The sequence below is a fragment of the Symphalangus syndactylus genome, chromosome 5, assembly GCF_028878055.3.
Source record: "Symphalangus syndactylus isolate Jambi chromosome 5, NHGRI_mSymSyn1-v2.1_pri, whole genome shotgun sequence".
Taxonomy (NCBI): domain Eukaryota; kingdom Metazoa; phylum Chordata; class Mammalia; order Primates; family Hylobatidae; genus Symphalangus; species Symphalangus syndactylus.
Window position 1 is genome coordinate 145,520,832 of NC_072427.2, and position 19,123 is coordinate 145,539,954.

At 37.9% G+C, this 19,123-nt stretch overlaps 1 protein-coding gene across 6 annotated transcripts; it reads left to right on the forward strand.

The window, feature by feature from the left end:
- Positions 1–504: 504 nt before the first annotated feature.
- CLEC7A (C-type lectin domain containing 7A) lies at positions 505–14,839 on the forward strand. 6 transcript variants are annotated; one of them, XM_055280689.2, is made up of 6 exons: positions 505–722; positions 2,854–2,952; positions 3,993–4,130; positions 5,250–5,401; positions 7,008–7,126; positions 12,930–14,839. In XM_055280689.2, exons 1-6 carry the CDS (start codon positions 620–622, stop codon positions 13,060–13,062), a joined length of 744 nt encoding a protein of 247 aa, XP_055136664.2. In that variant the 5' UTR covers positions 505–619; the 3' UTR covers positions 13,063–14,839. The 6 variants fall into 6 exon arrangements, with proteins under 6 accessions (XP_055136664.2, XP_055136666.2, XP_055136665.2 ...); XM_055280691.2 differs by lacking the exon at positions 7,008–7,126; XM_055280690.2 differs by lacking the exon at positions 3,993–4,130.
- Positions 14,840–19,123: the final 4,284 nt, after the last annotated feature.

The window sequence follows — 19,123 nt, forward strand, 5'->3', positions numbered from 1 at the left end:
TAATTCCCAAAGAGATTTGTTTTCTCTGTTGTTACAACAATGCACCTCCTCATGCCATGCCTCATTTACCTATCTATATATTTCCTCTATTAGGCAATGAGTTTCTTCATAGGTATCATTTTTCCTTGTATTCTAAGCTCCTGCCAATTGAAAAGGTGGGCATTCAGTACCTGTTTATGTAATTTAAAAAATACGTGAATAAATACATGAACAAAGTTATGGTAAACTTAGAGCACCAAAACTGTAATAGTTTGCATCGGTTAAAATTAATGTCAGATTTGGTTGAGAGTAATGAAGGCAGCATAAGACATTAATTTATGCATTTTTCTTACATTTGGTCTGAAACAAAGACTCATCTGCTATGATGCCTTTTAGTTTTCCTGAGTCAGCAGTCTCAGAAACAGGATCTAAAGGTACAAATGGAAAATTACCACAGCATAGTTTCATTTCCTGCTCTTGAATGTCTGGTTGAACTACTTAAGCTTAATTTGTTAAACTCCAGTAAGTACCTTGCCCACATGATTTGACTCAGAGATTCTCTTTCGTCCACAGAGTCATCTCAGGAGCAGAAAGAAAAGAGCTCCCAAATGCTGTATCTATTCAGGGGCTCTCAAGAACAATGGAATATCATCCTGATTTAGAAAATTTGGATGAAGATGGATATACTCAATTACACTTCAACTCTCAAAGCAATACCAGGATAGCTGTTGTTTCAGAGAAAGGTATATATATGTTTTTTCTAATGTATGTCTTTAGCTCTCCCATTTGAAAAGATATAAGGGGAGGCCGGGCACGGTGGCTTATACCTGTAATCCCAGCACTTTGGGAGGCTGAGGTGGGTGGATTGACTGAGGTCAGGAGTTCGAGGCCAGCTTGGCTAACGTGGTGAAACTCCGTCTCTACTAAAAATACAAAAATTAGCCAGGCATGGTGGCGCACGCCTGTAGTCCCAGGTACTTGGGAGGCTGAGGCGGGAGAATCACTTGAACCCGGGAGGTGGAGGTTGCAGTGAGCCAAGATCACGCCAATGCACTCCAGCCTGGGTGGCAGAGCAAGACTCCGTCTCTGAAAAAAAATAAAAATAAAAACAAACAAACAAACAAACAAAAACATATAAGGGGAGAAAATTTGAGAGGCTCATGATGTGTACATTTTTATGGATATACTTTTAAAAGGCTTCAGATGTCACTGAAGATAATTTGAATGCACCCTAAACCTTTTTTCATGAAAATTATTCAGTGACCAATTATTAGTATTTAAATTAATTATGTCTGATGGCAGAAAATAGAATTTCTCTTTTCTATAGATATAGACATTTCATCAGTGAGGAATTGGTAATAAGTGGGATAATACACAAAGATAAAGGATTTCTGTATGAGTGACTTGTTGCTTGTTTGATAGAAAGGCTAGATTATCGAATGGAGGCCAGGAAACTTAAAGAAGTATATATATGAACAAGATGTTTTTTTGTGGTAAGAGATTAAATTGTTTTTAAACAAAAAACAATTATTGGTATACCAGTGATGGAAAATATATGAACATATGGTAGATAAAAACATCCCATCAGCAGGACATGAGTCTTAAACAAAGTGTAAATGAAATGAAATAGAAAGAAGGGCATTGGAGGATCTCTGTATTCACAGAATGAGTGATTTAACCTAGTCTATGATTCTCCTACGTGACGATTCTATGAAATGTCCTGACAGTTTAGTCTCAGTGGAAAGCAGAAATACATTCTGGTTATGGCAAGGTTCATACAAAATTAGTTCCCTATTATCTTTGAGAGAGAGAGAGATCATTTGTTGCTTTTGACACCGGAGTTTACTTTCTTCTGCTTTCTGGTTATTCACACTGCACAAATATTTTCCTCTCAGCACTGATGTAATTCTTTTCTTGGGCAACCTATTGAGGAAGGGTGGAAAAAGTGGATGAGGCAATAGGTAGGGAGACATGCGCGTGTTTCTGCATATGTGTAGGCAAACGGTATCCTGTAACAACACACCTATCATGTGCTAGCAGTCTCTAAACAAGGTGCTTTTATATGTGTTAGCTCATTTAATTCCCACAATAATCCTTTGAGATATTATTACCCCAGTTTCACAAACAGGAATAAAAACCAACAAAGGGAGTAATTTGCGCAGAGTCATGCAACAAACATATGAAAATGGAAAATTACCCTTAGTAATCAGTGCTATATCCCCAACATTAAGCTATTTCCTCTAAGAATCAGTGGGATTTCAGGGATCCTACTAATGTCAAGACCTGTAGATATCAATGTGGAGCTGAAATTAGAAGCATACAGGTATCAAGGCAATGTGACGAAATTACAATTCCAGCAATTGAAGAAGAAGGTATCTTTACCAGTGGAGAAAACACAGCGAATCCTAGATGACTAGGTAACCTAGGCAGTGATTAATAATTCACTGAATTCACTTTAAAATTTGCCAGTATTTTGTTGTTGTTGTTGTTGTTGTGTGTGTGTGTGTGGTGGGGGGGGGTTTTAACAGGGTATCACTCTGTTGCCCATGCTGCTCTGGAATTGCTAGGCTCAAGTGATCCTCTTGCCACAGCCTCCAGAGTAGCTGGGACTACAGGAGCTCACCACCATGCCCAGCTAATTAAATGTTTTTTCTTTCTTTCTTTTTTTTCTTTTTGGTAGGGACAGGGTCTCCCTGTGTTGCCCAGGCTGGTCTTGAGCTTCTGGCCTCAAGCAATCCTCCTACCTCAGTCTCCCTTCTGGGATTACAGGTGTGAGCCACTGTGCAAGGCCAGATTTTTGATGAACTGTAGAATTAAACTGCCCTACCATCCGTCATTTTCTTTATTCTATCTCTGCCCCCTCTGGCTCCTCAGGATCGTGTGCTGCATCTCTTCCTTGGCGTCTCATTGCTGTGATTTTGGGAATCCTATGCCTGGTAATACTGGTGATAGCTGTGGTCCTGGGTACCATGGGTGAGTATTTGGTGGAGGAGATTAACAACAACGACAGACAATGTAGTAAGCAATTATTACGTGCCAGGCACCTTTTAAGGGCTTGACATGCATAATCTACTGTAATTTGTATATAATCTGGTTTTATCTGTATTGGGTTGGTGCTGTTAACGCCTATTTCACTTATAAAGGGTGTGAGAGACTGAGAGGTTATTTTACCTTTCCAGGGTTATAAGCTAGTTAGTGGTGGGACCATGATTAGAAATTTAGGTGATCTGTTTAAAAAACTCATACTCTTAACTACATCGCTCTCCTACCTCCCTTGCATAGCTGGTTTCAAAGCTGTGGAATTCAAAGGATAAATTAATGAAGGAAATACATGGAGCTGAAGAAGAAAGTACAATATGGTGCTGTCTTCCTAATGAAATAAATTCACTAAATGGACATTAAGCTATTTTTATGAGTCACATTATTTAAGGAAATTATTTCTGATCTTTAATATAAACACCTTTGAATACACCAGAAATCTCCTGAGGCACTTGGTCTTAAGTCAATATTTTGTAATGGGTGAATATATTTTTTTAGATTTTATATCACATGCAATCTGTTGTCAATCACCTTCAGAGAGTCTTCATGACATTCCTTTATTAGTCAAATGTTTACTGAGTGCATTCTATGTCATTGGTACTGGGCAGTTTCTCAAGGATCTCTCATTTTTAAATAATAGAAGAAAGGTGAAAGATGTTGCTATTTCAAATCTATCATGGGTCCAACTGACTCTATGACATTTGCCTCTTGCTGCCTCCCTCATTCTATTTCTTCTTCTCCACCTTCTTTTTTCTTTTCTTTCTTTGTACTATACCTCGTTTATGAAAGTTATGTATTTCTTTTCATCTATTCTATCAATCGTCTTTATCTCTCCATAGCAATATATCATCTATTTATCATTAATCAATAATGTATTCTTTTATTCCAATAACATACGGGTTTTGGGATTTTAATTTTCAAACACAGCAGAATGACATTTTTTCTGTCACTATTATTGTTGTTGGTATATGAAGCTATTTGGAGATCCAATTCAGGAAGCAACACATTGGAGAATGGCTATTTCCCATCAAGAAATAAAGAGAACCACAGTCAACCCACACAAGCATCTTTAGAAGAGAGTGTGACTCCTACCAAAGCTGTCAAAACCACAGGCAAGGGCATAGTTAAAGGATGGAATCTTGACTCAAGTGGGTTAATTCTTGATGCTGAGGCCTGGGGCAGGGGTGTAAAGAAAAATGCTTAGATTCAATGATTGTACATTTAAGGCAAATACACATATTAGTATTACCTTAATGTATCCCTGTCATATATACAATAAGGTGAAATTATAAGTACCCTATGCACTTGGCTGAACAGTTCTAAATTGGACTTTATTAATTTTTAAAATCAGTAACTGATTTATCACTGTCTATGTGCTTAGATCTATAGGAGATCATATAATTTGATACAAATAAAAGAAAAATGTTCTCTCCTCTTACAGAATTGACATTTTAAATGCGATACAGTTAGAATAGGAAATATGACATTAGAAAGGAGGAATGACAGGGAGAAAGGAAAGAGGGGAAAATGTTGCCAAGAATAAGGAAGCTGTATTAAAAATATACAAAAGAGGTAGACCTAATACGCGTTCCTGAAAACTCATCAAATTTGTTTAATCATACAATTTCATTTACTTAATTACAATTCTATACACACTTGGCTTTTACTTCTAATTGCATCATAATTGACTATGACTTAATGTTTTCACTTCAATTTTTCACCTCTGGACCCATACTGCCTCACTATTTTTATTAAGTAGCTAATAATATATAACAGAGATAGTGTGTGATATGAATAATTACCTATACTTTTCTCATTTGGAAAGTCATATTATGAGGTAGACCTTACATCATCAAATAAGTTAAGTAACAATATGAAATTGCTGTGTACCTCAGTGATTAATTTTGAGCGGACTTATTTTAAGGAGTTATTAAGGAGAAAGGTAGTTTTGAGCTGAATTAGAAGGAATAGAAGACAGGTCAAGAAAAAAAGGATGGTTGGCTGCCTAAAATACTATTTGTAGTTAATTCATTTTTAAATTCTAAATGAATAGGAAAATTTGAATGTATTCTCATCTGTAAAATCATATCCCTATAGTTTGAATTGAAAATGAAATATAAAAATGGCAACTCATTGGTTATTTCATAAATGTCCTTAAGATGAATGGTGTTCACACTAAAAGAGTGAACTGGTATGCTATGAACCTCATGGTACTAATCTTTTATTTCCAGGGGTTCTTTCCAGCCCTTGTCCTCCTAACTGGATTATATATGAGAAGAGCTGTTATCTATTCAGCATGTCACTAAATTCCTGGGATGGAAGTAAAAGACAATGCTCACAACTGGACTCTAATCTCCTAAAGATAGATAGCTCAAATGAATTGGTAAGTGTAGACTTCTGTTATAATTATCTGTGGTCTGTATCCAGAAGGAAGATAGAGGGAGATTCCAGGTAATGACAATTTTTCCTAAAATGAAGTCTTTTTTTTTTTTTTTGAGGCAGAGTCTCACTCTGTTGCACAAGCTAGAGTGCAGTGAAGCCTCGACATCCCAGGCTCAAGTGATTCTCCCACCTCAGCCTCAGCCTCCTGAGTAGTTAGGACTACAGGGTGCACCACCATGCTCGTCTATTTTTTTTTTGTATTTTTCATAGAGACGAGGTTTCTCCATATCATCGGGGCTGGTCTCAAAATCCTGGGCACAAGCAATCTGCCTACCTCGATCTCCCAAAGTGTTGGCATTACAGGTGTAAGCCACCACACTTGGCCAAAAGTCATTTTTAATATCTCTATAATTATAATCATAGCATGCCTTAAGCATATAAAGTGCATAGTATATGCTTTTATTTTTAACTAATTAAAAAAAACTGTGTTTCACCTTAAAACAAGTCCTTTCAAACACACTCCATGTATGCATGACTGCAATAATCAGGCCACTACCCAGTTTTGTGAGTTTGTATTTCAATTTTTAAATATGGTGGAAGTAAAGTAGAAAATTCTCATCCTTGTCATCATAATTATCAAGAAAAATGGCAACAATGATAATATGTGTTTAGAAATTATTTACTCTTAGCAAGATACTGGGAAAGGCAAAGAGGGTTAAAACACAACCCTGCTATCACGGGACACATATAATCTTTTAAGTAAAAAAAAAAAAGCAACTCAGCAGCTATTAAAAGTTAAATATCTGGCATTAGCAATAAATGCTATAGGTGTTTAAAGAGCTCCCCATGTTCCTAAGAAGTTTTCAGAAAAAGTGGCACTTATAACGCATCATGAATGAAAGGTAGAGCTTCAATGAGGTAGATAAGGGGTTAATAGGAAACATTCTACGTTATAGATCCAAACCAGTCTATAACTTCTACATCTACTTTCACTATTCTCATTTTGTTTTTGTTTCTGTAATGTCTTACCCAGTGGTAATAATTTATATTAAAGTTAATGGAACTAGATATATGGCAAAGAAAGAGTATTGGATTACAAGTCTGTGTGACTTTTAGGCCAGCCTATAATTGAAAATAAATTGTTATAGATTTGTAAACAATTCAGATATCTTCACTGAACCTCAGATTACTTATTCATAAAATATACAGTTGGACTAAATTATTTTTAAGTTGTTACCTAACTCTGAGAAGTATTTCTTAACAAAAGTAGCATCAATTTATTTCTTCAATCGGAGGAGAAGACAGTGGCTAATCATCCATGAAAACTGCCTAGGGCGCCTGTTATCTGGGATTTTGTCAGATAGGTTGAATGGAGGCAGTACAATCTTCACATTATAAATCTATTCTTTTGGAAAATTTAAATAAATAAGATAGGCCTTTTGAGACATTCAATGACATTCAAAAATTGGCACTTCTCTCTAAGTTGATGTCAGGTTAGGCACGCATTCTTTACCAAAGTGATTCAATCTTTTTCTCAGTGTCCATGATAATAGTTTCTTTCTCTCTCTCTCTCTCTTTGTTGTATATTTGTATGTGTTTCGTTACAGGGATTTATAGTAAAACAAGTGTCTTCCCAACCTGATAATTCGTTTTGGATAGGCCTTTCTCGGCCCCAGACTGAGGTACCATGGCTCTGGGAGGATGGATCAACATTCTCTTCTAACTTGTAAGTGTTTGGAGAGACAATGCTTCATCCTCTTTCTCAGAGAGGTTTCCACCTCATCTATGAAAACCTCTGTTCAGCAGCTAAGAACCTGATTTGCTGACCATATATGAGAAAGAGAGAAAGATATAGAAGAAGAGAAAGTGAGCTAGGACAAGAGGAGAAAGATGAGGAGGACCTTAGAGTGAAAAGGAGCGAGGCCATCTAGTAGCATCAACACAGATATTCTTTTGATTTTCTTACCAGGGAGGCATCTGACATGTTTGAAGTTGTCCAGGCAAGGAGCAGTCACTGTCAGTCAGTGTAACCCCCCGGTTAAGAGCATGGGTTTTGAAGCCAGGCCTCAGTTTGGGTTAATGATTACCCCACTCACTGATTGTGTGACACTGGGGATAAGTCACTTTTCCTCTCTGAGTCCCATTCTCCATAAACAAGAATAGAAAGGTGCTCTTGGCTGGGTGCAGTGGCTCATACCCGTAATCCCAGCACTTTGGGAGGCCCAGGTGGGTGGATCACTTGGGCTCAGGAGTTTGAGACCAGCCTGACCAACATGATGAAACCCCACCTCCACTGAAAAATTAGCCGGGTGTGGTGGCATTTGCCTGAAATCCCAGCTACTCAGGAGGCTGAGGCAGGAGAATTGCTTGGACCTGTGAGATGGAGGTTGCAGTGAGCTGAGATTGCACCATTACACTCCAGCCTGTATGACAGAGTGAGACTCCAGTAAGACTCCAACTCAAAAAAAAAAAAAAAAGAAAGAAAGAAAGAGTGCTTTCCTCTTAGAATTGTGAGATGGGTATAAAAGTAAAATAATTTAGCACAGTGTCTTGTACATAGTTAATGTATGAGACTTATTATTATGTTAAAAAGCAACCACATTTTCACATTTTGCATTTTAGAAAGATATTTTAAACGTATTTCACATTTGCTTGATTATACATTATTCCTTATTATGTGTTGGTCTTTGTCACTGCTGTTGTCATTCATTTGCTTTTCAGTATCTGCAGAATATGAAATATGTCCTTTTTAAGTTCTTATTATTAGTGTGTGTGTGTGCACCTGTGTGTGTTTTTCATCTGTCTCAGTAGTACTGTTCAATTTAGTTTTTCAAAGAAAATAACTTTTGACTTTGTTGACTCTGTCTCTTTTTATTATTTCTTTCATTAACTTTTATTCTAATCTGTATTACTTCCTTCCATCTAATTTATTTTTATTTTATTTTATTTTATTTTTTGAGATGGAGTCTCGCTCTGTCGCCCAGGCTGGAGTGCAGTGGCGCAATCTCGGCTCACTGCCAGCTCCGCCTCCCAGGTTCACGCCATTCTCCTGCCTCAGCCTCCCGAGTAACTGGGACTACAGGCGCCCACCACCACGCCCGGCTAAGTTTTTGTATTTTTAGTAGAGATGGGGTTTCACCGTGTTAGCCAGGATGGTCTCGATCTCCTGATCTAATTTATTTTTTTATTTTATTTTATTTTTTTGTGAGACAGAGTCTCGCTCTGTTGCCCAGGCTGGAGTGCAGTGGCGCGATCTCTGCTCACTGCAAGCTCCGCTTCCCGGGTTCAGGCCATTCTCCTGCCTCAGCCTCCTGAGTAGCTGGGACTACAGGCACCCGCCACCACGCCCTGCTAATTTTTTGTATTTTTAGTAGAGACGGGGTTTCACCGTGTTAGCCAGGATGGTCTCAATCTCCTGATCTAATTTATTTTTTTATTTTATTTTATTTTTTTGTGAGACGGAGTCTCGCTCTGTCACCCAGGCTGGAGTGCAGTGGCGCGATCTCTGCTCACTGCAAGCTCTGCCTCCCGGGTTCAGGCCATTCTCCTGCCTCAGCCTCCCGAGTAGCTGGGACTACAGGCACCCGCCACCACGCCCGGCTAATTTTTTGTATTTTTAGCAGAGACGGGGTTTCACCATGTTAGCCAGGATGGTCTTGATCTCCTGACCTCATGATCTACCCGCCTCGGCCTCTCAAAGTGCTGGGATTACAGGTGTGAGCCACTGCGCCCGGCCTTATTTGTTTTACATTTGCTATTCCATCTCAAACTTTTTTTTTTTTTTTTTTTTGAGACGGAGTCTTGCTCTGTCACCCAGGCTGGAGTGCAGTGGCACAATCTTGGCTCACTGCAAACTCCGCCTCCCGGGTTCATGCCATTCTCCTGCCTCAGCCTCTCTGAGTAGCTGGGACTACAGGCGCCCGCCACCACGCCCGGCTAATTTTTTGTATTTTTAGTAGAGACGGGGTTTCACCGTGGTCTCGATCTCCTGACCTCATGATCCGCCCGCCTCGGCCTCCCAAAGTGCTGGGATTACAAGCGTGAGCCACCGCGCCCGGCCCCATCTCAAACTTTTTGTATTGGATGCTTGCCTCATGAATTTAAGCCTTCCTTTATCTCAAGTATGTAGATTTAAGGCTATAATTTTAATGTATTTTCATTGTCATTCAGTTCAAACTACTTTCTGATTTCCACTGTGAGTTGCTCTTTGACCCAGGAGTTATTTAGAAATGTGTTTCTTAATTTACAAACATATGTGTTTCTAGTTATCTCTTTGTTTTAGATTTCAGGCTTAGTTCCACTGTGATCAGAGAACATGCTCCACATGCTTGTAGTTCTCTGATTTTTATGTGCTTCTTCCTCTTTCCATATGAAAAGAATTGTGTTGAAATCTTCCGCTGCGATTCTACTTATAGTTCTGTAAACATTTTATTCGATGTGTGGAAGCCGTGTTATCAGGCACATAAAGTTTAGAATTGTTACTTTTTTTCCCTTTCTTTCCTCCTTTTTGGACTGATTTAACACTTTTTCTTATTCAGTTTTTTTTCTGTTCATTTGGAATGTGCTCTTTCATGTCTTTTACGTCTCTTTTACTAATCTTTTAGTAGTTCTAGGAATTACACATGTATATTTCATTCATCAAAGACTAATATTAACTGACATTTTTATGTCCTTCCTGACCAATATAAAAATCATAGCGCATTCCTTTACTCTGTTGACTCTGTCCTCAATTTATATGCTATTATATTAATGTATTTATTTTTATTTATTTATTTTTATTTTATCGCACAGGCTAGAGTGCAGTGGCACAATCTTGGCTCACTGCAACCTCTGCCTCCTGGGTTCAAGCGATTGTCCCACCTCAGCCTCCTGAGTAGCTGGGACTAAAGCTACCCGTCACCAGCTGGGTGTGGTGGCGGGCACCTGTAATCCCAGCTACTCGGAGGTTGAGGCACCAGAATTGCTTCAACTTGGGAGACAGAGGTTGCAGTGAGCCGAGATCGCGCCACCGCACTCCAGCCTGGGTGACTGAGCCGGACTCAGTATTAAAAAAAAAAAAGAAAAAAAATAGCCCTTGGGCCGGGCGCAGGGGCTCACACCTATAATCCCAGCACTTTCGGAGGCGGAGGCGGGTGGATCACTTGAGCTCAGGAGTTGGATACCAGCCTGGCCAAAATGGTGAAACCCCATCTCTACAAAAAAAAAAAAAGAAAAAAGATACAAAAATTAGACAGACAAGGTGGTGCACAGCAGATTTATGCAGTTAGTATTCATTTCAATTTGCCCACATATTTATGATTTTAGTTGTTTATTTCTTTCTTCCTTTCTAACAGTACATTTCAGGTATTTTTTCTTAAGATTGATATTTCCAATAACTATAGGATGAGAGGTTTGTTGTTTTTCCTCTCAGCCACTCAAATATACTATTCCACTGTTTTCTATTTTTTATTGTTGTTTTTGAGAGGTCATCTGTTTGAAGGTAATATATGTTTTAAAATTAATATATTCACTCAGCACTGAAAAATTCTCAACCATACTTGCTTCATATTTTGCTTTTCCCCATCTGTTTTCCCTTCTCCTGGAATCCCAGTTACATTCATTACAGACCCAATTGACACCATCCTATATGTTTCTTTTGCTTTTTCCTGTGTTTTCATTCTTTTTTAGCTTTTTGCTCCAATCTATGTAATTACCTTTCACATATCTTCCAATTCATCTATTTTTTCTCATCTGTGGCTAATCTACTGTTAAAAGCCTCTATTAAGTTTTTAATTTTGTTTGGTGACATTTTCAGTTTTATAATTTTAGTTTAGTTCTTTCTCAAATCTATTATTTTAACACGTATACTTCTACTTTTTCTTCCAACATTCTTAGTATTGTCTTTTAACTTTCGTTTTTTTTTTTTTTTTTTTTTTTTTGAGACGGAGTCTCACTCTGTAACCCAGGCTGGAGTGCAGTGGCGCAATTTCGGCTCACTGCAAGCTCCGCCTCCCGGGTTCACACCATTCTCCTGCCTCAGCCTCTCCGAGTAGCTGGGACTACAGGTGCCCGCTAATTTTTTTTTTTTGTATTTTTAGTAGAGATGGGGTTTCATCGTGGTCTCGATCTCCTGACCTCGTGATCCGCCCGCCTCAGCCTCCCAAAGTGCTGGGATTACAAGCGTGAGCCACCGCGCCCGGCCTGTCTTTTAACTTTCAGAACACACTAACCATAGTTGTTTTAGCTTGTGTCTCATAATTCCAATTTTCTGTATGTATCTGTTTCTGTTTTTTTTTTTTTTTACTATTTTTCTTTTGTGTTGATTAGTTTTCTTTTATGTCAGATTGCTTTTTATAGGGTTGTTAACATTGTATCTTAAAATCTTTGTAGAATTAATTTGAAGTGTTTTTTCATTTGCCTCTTTTCTCACCACCAGGTCTGTTCACCCAATAGTGTGAACAGTACAAACTGCTGAGCATTATCACTTAACTGTTTTACTTCTACTAGGCCAAGTACAGTGAATTTATTAACAAACAATCAGCCAAATGTATTTTCTACTTTCTTATAGCACTTGTTTGTCTTGAGATTTCCCTTGCTATTTTAAATGTATGACTAGAGGACTCTTTCTATAATCACAAGTGGGCCCAAGTTAACATTTTGATAAGTTACTACTCTGGTTTTCTGGGTGGCATTTATTTAATCTAGCTGTGTCTATGCCCCCAAAACACTTAGAGGTCAAGAAAAATTTTTAAGGAATAATGCTGGTCAGAGTTCTCCCTGAGGTCTGAATCTAAGTAGTTAATCTTAGCCTTAGTCATCTCTAAAGCAAAGTTTTCTCAATCCTCCAACCTCAGGGTCAAGAGGGAGAGATAGATAACCAGGACAAAGAGTGCCACGTCATAGCTTTTGCACTGAGGCTCAGTGATGCTCTTTGAGCTTGACTAATTAACAGTGCTACTTAAGGAGATTGAAGATCAAATTGAACAGGACCATGCCTGCATTTAGCAGTGTTGATTTCCATAACTGTCAAGCATTGTATTGTAATATAATTCTGCTTCCAGGATACATTAAAATATACAGAGTTGTTTGCTCTGCCTTTAAATGGCCTGGGCATCTCTGATTCTTTTTTTAGTTCTAGATCCCTTTCAGCATTAATGCTTCTGCTTGGTCTACTCATTAAGTATATCCAGTAATAATTAAATTAAACTGTTACTTGATTTGATACAGAAACATTTAAGTAATAGGCTGAAAGATATATAAAGAACTTTTTATAGAATATTAAATGATTTTTCTTCTTTGTCAGGAACTTTTTTTTAAGTTTATGCAGCTAGTAGCATTTCTTAAAAAAAATTAAGTCATTTTTCTGCTTTAATAATGGAGACCATTCATTTAACCACTTGAGATTCACAATTTAGATTTAAGCCTCCTTTTCCAATAATAGAAACACTTCAGAACTCTTCACCGATATCCTTACTAATTTATTTGTGCACCATGTAGACAGTATTCCTTAACATTTGTTCTAATTACCTCACTGTATTCTATTTTAACAGATTTCAGATCAGAACCACAGCTACCCAAGAAAACCCATCTCCAAATTGTGTATGGATTCACGTGTCAGTCATTTATGACCAACTGTGTAGTGTGCCCTCATATAGTATTTGTGAGAAGAAGTTTTCAATGTAAGGGGAAGGGTGGAGGAGAGAGAAATATATGAGCTAGTAAGGAGGACAGAAAACAGAACAGAGAAGAGTTAACAGCTGAGGTCAAAATAAATGCAGAAAATGTTTAGAGAGCTTGGCAAACTGTAATCTTAACCAAGAAACTGAAGGGAGAGGCTGTGATTTCTGTATTTGTCAACCTACAGGTAGGCTAGTATTATTTTTCTAGTTAGTAGATCCCTAGACATGGAATCAGGGCAGCCAAGCTTGAATTTTTATTTTTTATTTTTTTATTTTTTTTGAGATAGGGTCTCACTTTGTCACCCAGGCTGGAATGCAATGGCACAATCTCAGCTCACTGCAGCTATCTTTCGCCTCAGCCCCCCAAGTAGCTGGGACTACAGGTGCATGCCACCATGCCAGGCTAATTTTTAGTGTTTTTTGTAGAGACTGCGTTTTGCCATGTTGACCAAGCTGGTCTCTAACTCCTGGGCTCAAGTGATCTGCCCGCCTTGGCCTCCCAAAGTGCTGGGATTACAGATGTGAGCCACCATACCTGGCCCCAAGCTTGAATTTTCATTCTGCCATTGCCTTGGCATTTACCTTGGGTAAGCCATAAGCGAATCTTAATTTCTGGCTCTATCAGAGTTGTTTTTGTGCTCAACAATGCCATCGAAGTGCATGGTGTGTTGCCACCATTTGACCCTCAACTTCTAGCAGTATATCAGTTATGAACTGAGGGTGAAATATATTTCTGAATAGCTAAATGAAGAAATGGGAAAAAATCTTCACCACAGTCAGAGTAATTTTATTATTTTCATGAATATGGTCATAATTATGATTATCATCTTTAAAAAGCAGGAACTCCTACTTTTTCTTTATCAATTAAATAGCTCAGAGAGTATGTCTGCCATATCTCTAATAGAATCTTTTTTTTTTTTTTTTTTTTTTTGAGACAGAGTTTCACTCTTGTTGCCCAGGCTGGAGTGCAACGGCACGATCTCGGCTCACCACAACCTCCGGCCCCTGGGTTCAAGTGATTCTCCTGCCTCAGCCTCCCAAGTAGCTGGGATTACAGTCATGCACCACCACACCCGGCTACTTTTGTATTTTTTTAGTAGAGACAGGGTTTCTCCATGTCGGTCAGGCTCTTCCCAAACTCCTGACCTCATGTGATCTGCCTGTCTCGGCCTCCCAAGTGCTGGGATTACAGGCGTGAGCCACCACTCCCGGCCTAGAATCTTGTATAATATGTAATTGTAGGGAAACTGCTCTGACAGGAAAGTTTTCTGCTTTTTAAATACAAAAATACATAAAAATACATAAAATCTGATGATGAATATAAAAAAGTAACCAATCTCATTGGAACAAGTATTAACATTTTGGAATATGAAACATGTTGTATTAGTTTTGTGATGTACTGTTTTACAATTTTTACCATTTTTTTCAGTAATTACTGTAGAATGGTATTATTGGAATGAAACTATATTTCCTCATGTGCTGATTTGTCTTACTGTTTTCATACTTTCCCACTGGTGCTATTTTTATTTCCAATGGATATTTCTGTATTACTAGGGAGGCATTTACAGTCCTCTAATGTTGATTAATATGTGAAAAGAAATTGTACCAATTTTACTAAATTATTCACTTTAAAATGGCTGATTTTATGTTATGTGGATTTCATCTCAATAAAAAAAAAACTCTCATCAAAAAACCCCTGGCCTCTAAATGATGTGCCTGTGTGTCACAATCACTATGACAATTTGCCCTCTCCCCAAAAATGATGCTGAATTTGGTATGGGTGGAGTGGATATTTATAGTAGATATTTTGATATTAAAGCATTAATTCGAGATCTTAAAAATTTTAAAAACCTAAGACAAGATAAAGATTTCTGTGAGGTTTACTATTGTTGTTTAATATGCAAATTTGTTTTCATTACTTAAAAAAATGTAGAAAGGGAAGAGATAGATAGGTGCAGCAAATCACCATGGCACATGTATACCTATGTAACAAATCTGCACGTTCTGCACGTGTATCCCAGAACTTAAAGTACAATTAAAAATACATACATAAATAAATAAATGATGTAATATATACTAAACATAAAAAAAGAAAGGGAAGAGATAGATCAGGCTGAGAACATGAAGAGTATGGTTAACTGTTTTAAGTAGTTAAAGCATAGGATGGAGTTTGGAAGAAATATCTAGTATTTTAATTTTGGTTTTGTTTTGACTCATTCCTCCCTGGGTCCCCAGGATATAGTGGATGAGTCTAAGAAATTATGGTAATCAAGGTAAATAACTGGATGCTGAAGATCCAGCTGTACTAATCTAGTGAACAGACAGGCCAGGCAACCTAACCCATGACGTGGGTATCACGAAAGTGACGGTGTAAAGTAAGATTGCTCTACCCTGTGCAAGACATACAGTACCTGACCTGTTGAGACACGTTTATATCACAGCTTATATGGAAATATACATTAATAAACAGAAAACATCCACACTTTTCCAAGAGACAGAAAACATCCACACTTTTCCAAGAGACAGAAAACATCCACACTTTTCCAAGAGACAGAAAACATCCACACTTTTCCAAGACACAGAAAAGGTGAAATAACTGCTAGCCGAACCTCAGTCTAAAAGTTAAATTCGAGATGAGTAATGGTCACACCAGAGGACATGCTGAGGGGCCACCATGTTCACTTGTTTGGCTTATAGCAATAATTTTTGAAGTAGTCTCTGAGCCTTCACCCTTGCCCTCTACAGTCTATTTTCAAACAAATCAGAGTGAGACCATTAAATTTCAATAAAATCATGTCGGTTCTCTACTTAAAATTCTCATCAACTTCTCATGTATCTCAGAGTAAAAACAAAACAACACAAAAATGAAATACCTTTGTAATTATCTGTAAGGCGCTACATATTCTGTCCCTCTTAACTTTGAGCTAATCTCCTACTTCTTTCATCTTTACTCACTGCACTCAGGACTCTGGCGTCTCTGTTGTTTCTCAACCATGTCAGGTGTGCTTCCACCTCAAGGTACTGGTGATTCTTATCTCCTTTACCTGAATGATTCTTTTTTTTTTTTTTTTTTTTTTGAGACGGAGTCTCGCTCTGTCTTCTAGGCTGAAGTGCAGTGGCGCGATCTCGGCTCACTGCAAGCTCCTCCTCCCGGGTTCACGCCATTCTCCTGCCTCAGCCTCCCGAGTAGGTGGGACTACAGGCGCCCGCCATCACGCTTGGCTAATTTTTTTTGTATTGTTTAGTGGAGACGGGGTTCCACAGTGCTAGCCAGGATGGTCTCGATCTCCTGACCTCATGATCCGCCCGCCTCGGCCTCCCAAAGTGCTGGGTTTACAGGCGTGAGCCACCGCGCCTGGCCACCTGAACGACTCTTACCCGACAAAGCTGCAGGGCCTGGCCTCTCACCTCGTTCCCATCTCTGCACAAACATGACCAGATTCTTAATGATGCTTACTCACATAACTCTATTTAAAGTTACCAACTCTTTTCCCCTACATTCTTCATCTCCCTTACCTCTGTTTATTTACTATAGCATTTATTGTAGTCTAATATACTCTACTATTTACTTATTAGGTTGGTGCAAAATTGCGGTTTTTGCCATTGAAAGTATATAGGATGAAAGTAATGACAAAAACCGCAATTACTTTTGCACCAGCATGATACTTATTCTCTTTCTTGTATATTGTCTTTCTTTCTTTCTCTTTTTTATATATGTCTTTCTTATATATCGTCTGCCTTTCTCCGTAGAATATAGTCTCTAAAAGGACAGACAGCTTTGCTGTACATGGATGTATCCAAGAGTCTGAGAACAGTACTTGCCATACAGTCGATAGTGAAAAATATTCTTTTTGAAAAAAAAAAAAAAAGCTTTTAAGGAAAAGTAGTATAAATGTTAATGTAGGTTGTTTATAAAAAATTGTTAGGAATATACTTGAATAACTGAAGCTTGGGAAATAGTTCTAATTGCTATTTTATGAGCATCATAATTACAGGCACCTTCTAAGTGCCTTTTTTTCTGATCCTAGCTGTTGTAATTTTTAACACTGTATCTCTGTTTTATTCAATTATGGGCTTTACATAACTTCATCTTCACAATTTTGACTACCTTCTCTTTTTTACGGCTCTCTGATATCCAACCCAATGCAAACACACAAATAATTTTTGATTTCCTACTTCTTACAAGGCACTGTGCAAGAGGAGGATATTTTTATTTTTATTTATGTATTTTTTATTTCAATAGCTTTTGGGGTACAAGAGGTTTTTGGTTACATGGATAAATTATATAGTTGTGAATTCTGATTGTAATGCACCTGTCACTCCCCTGAGTAGTGTACATTGTACCCAATATGTAGTTTTTTTTATCCCTCCCCTCCCTTTTCACCTCCTGCTTCTGAGTCATTATATCACTCTGTATGGATTTGCCTACTTATAGCTTAGCTTCCACTTGTAAGTCAGAGAATACAGCTTTTGGTTTTCCATTCCTGAGTTACTTAGAATAGTCTCCAGCTCTAACCAAGGTGCCGCAAAAGACATTATTTCATTAGTTTTTATGGCTGAGTGGTATTCCATGGTGTATATATACCACGTTTTCTTTATCCACTCATTGGTTAATGGGCACTTAGGTTGGTCCCATATCTTTGCAATTGTGAATTCTGCTACTATAATCATACATGTGCAAGTGTCTTTTTCATATATAATGACTTATTTTGGGGTAGATACCCAGCAGAGGGATTGCTGGATTGAATGGTAGATCTATTTTTAGTTCTTTAAGGCATCTTCATACTGTTTTTCAGAGAGGTTGTACTAATTTACATTCCCACCAGCCGTGTATAAGCATTTCCTTTTTACCATATCCATGCCAACATCTGTTGTTTTTTTGACTTTTTAATAACGGTAATTATTGTAGGAGTAAGGTGGTATCTCATTGTGGTTTTAATTTGCATTTCCCTGATAATTAGTAATGTTGAGCATTGTTTCATGTTTGTTGGCTGTTTGTATATCTTCTTTTGAGAAATGTCTATGTATGTCCCTTGCTCACGTTTTGATGGGATTATTATTATTTTTTTCTTGCTGATTTGTTTGAGACCCTAGTAGATTCTGGATATTAGTCCTTCGTTGGATGCATATATGTTTGCAAATATTTTATCTCATTCTGTGGGTTGTCTATTTACTCTGCTGATTATTTCTTTTGCTGTGCAGAAGCTTTTTAGTTTCATGAGGTCCCATTTATTTGTTTTCATTTTTGTTGCATTTACTTTTGGAGTATTAGTCATAAATTCTTTGCATAGGCTAATGTCCATAAGAGTTTTTCTAATATAATCTTCTGTGATTTTTATGGTTTCAGTTCTTAGATTTAAGTCTTTGATCCATCTTGAGTTGATTTTTTTATAAGGTAAGAGATTGGGATCCAGTTTCATTCTTCTACATGCGGATTGCCAGTCTTTTCAGCACCATTTACTAAATAGGTTTATGTTTTTGTATGCTTCATCAAAGATCAGTTGGATGTTAAGTATTTGGCTTTATTTCTTTTTTGTGGGGGGAGGGTTAAATTTTTATTTTAAATGCTTGGATAGCTTCAACATCCAGGTTGTGGCAAAATCAGAACACATGTAAAATACCTTACATTCGATTCCCCAAAGGTACCAAAAAGTACAGTAAAATTAACACTCCCATTACAGGAAATGTATAACATGAATAATATAAAATGAAAAGGTGACGCTGGTTTCCTGAGATACAATTTACTCTTTACAACCAGAGTCCACAGGACCAGGCTGCAGAGTGTGGCAGCAGGAAGCAGAGGCTGCCATTTTGTTCTGTGGGACCTGGTACTAAAAATCAGCCCATAATGCCCCTCTGGCCTCTCAGACACCACACCCTGCCTAAATAACTAGAGCTCTGGAAATAGTAAACAAGAGAGTGATTTCCACGGGGGGAAATTTTAAATAAGATGCACATGGGACAAGCCATAGAAAGTTTGTCAAGTTAAATTTGGTACATAATTGTGTTCACTCCATATCCAAACACAGCATGTGTGCGGTCGGTTGGTCTCTCCTGCTGCTGCC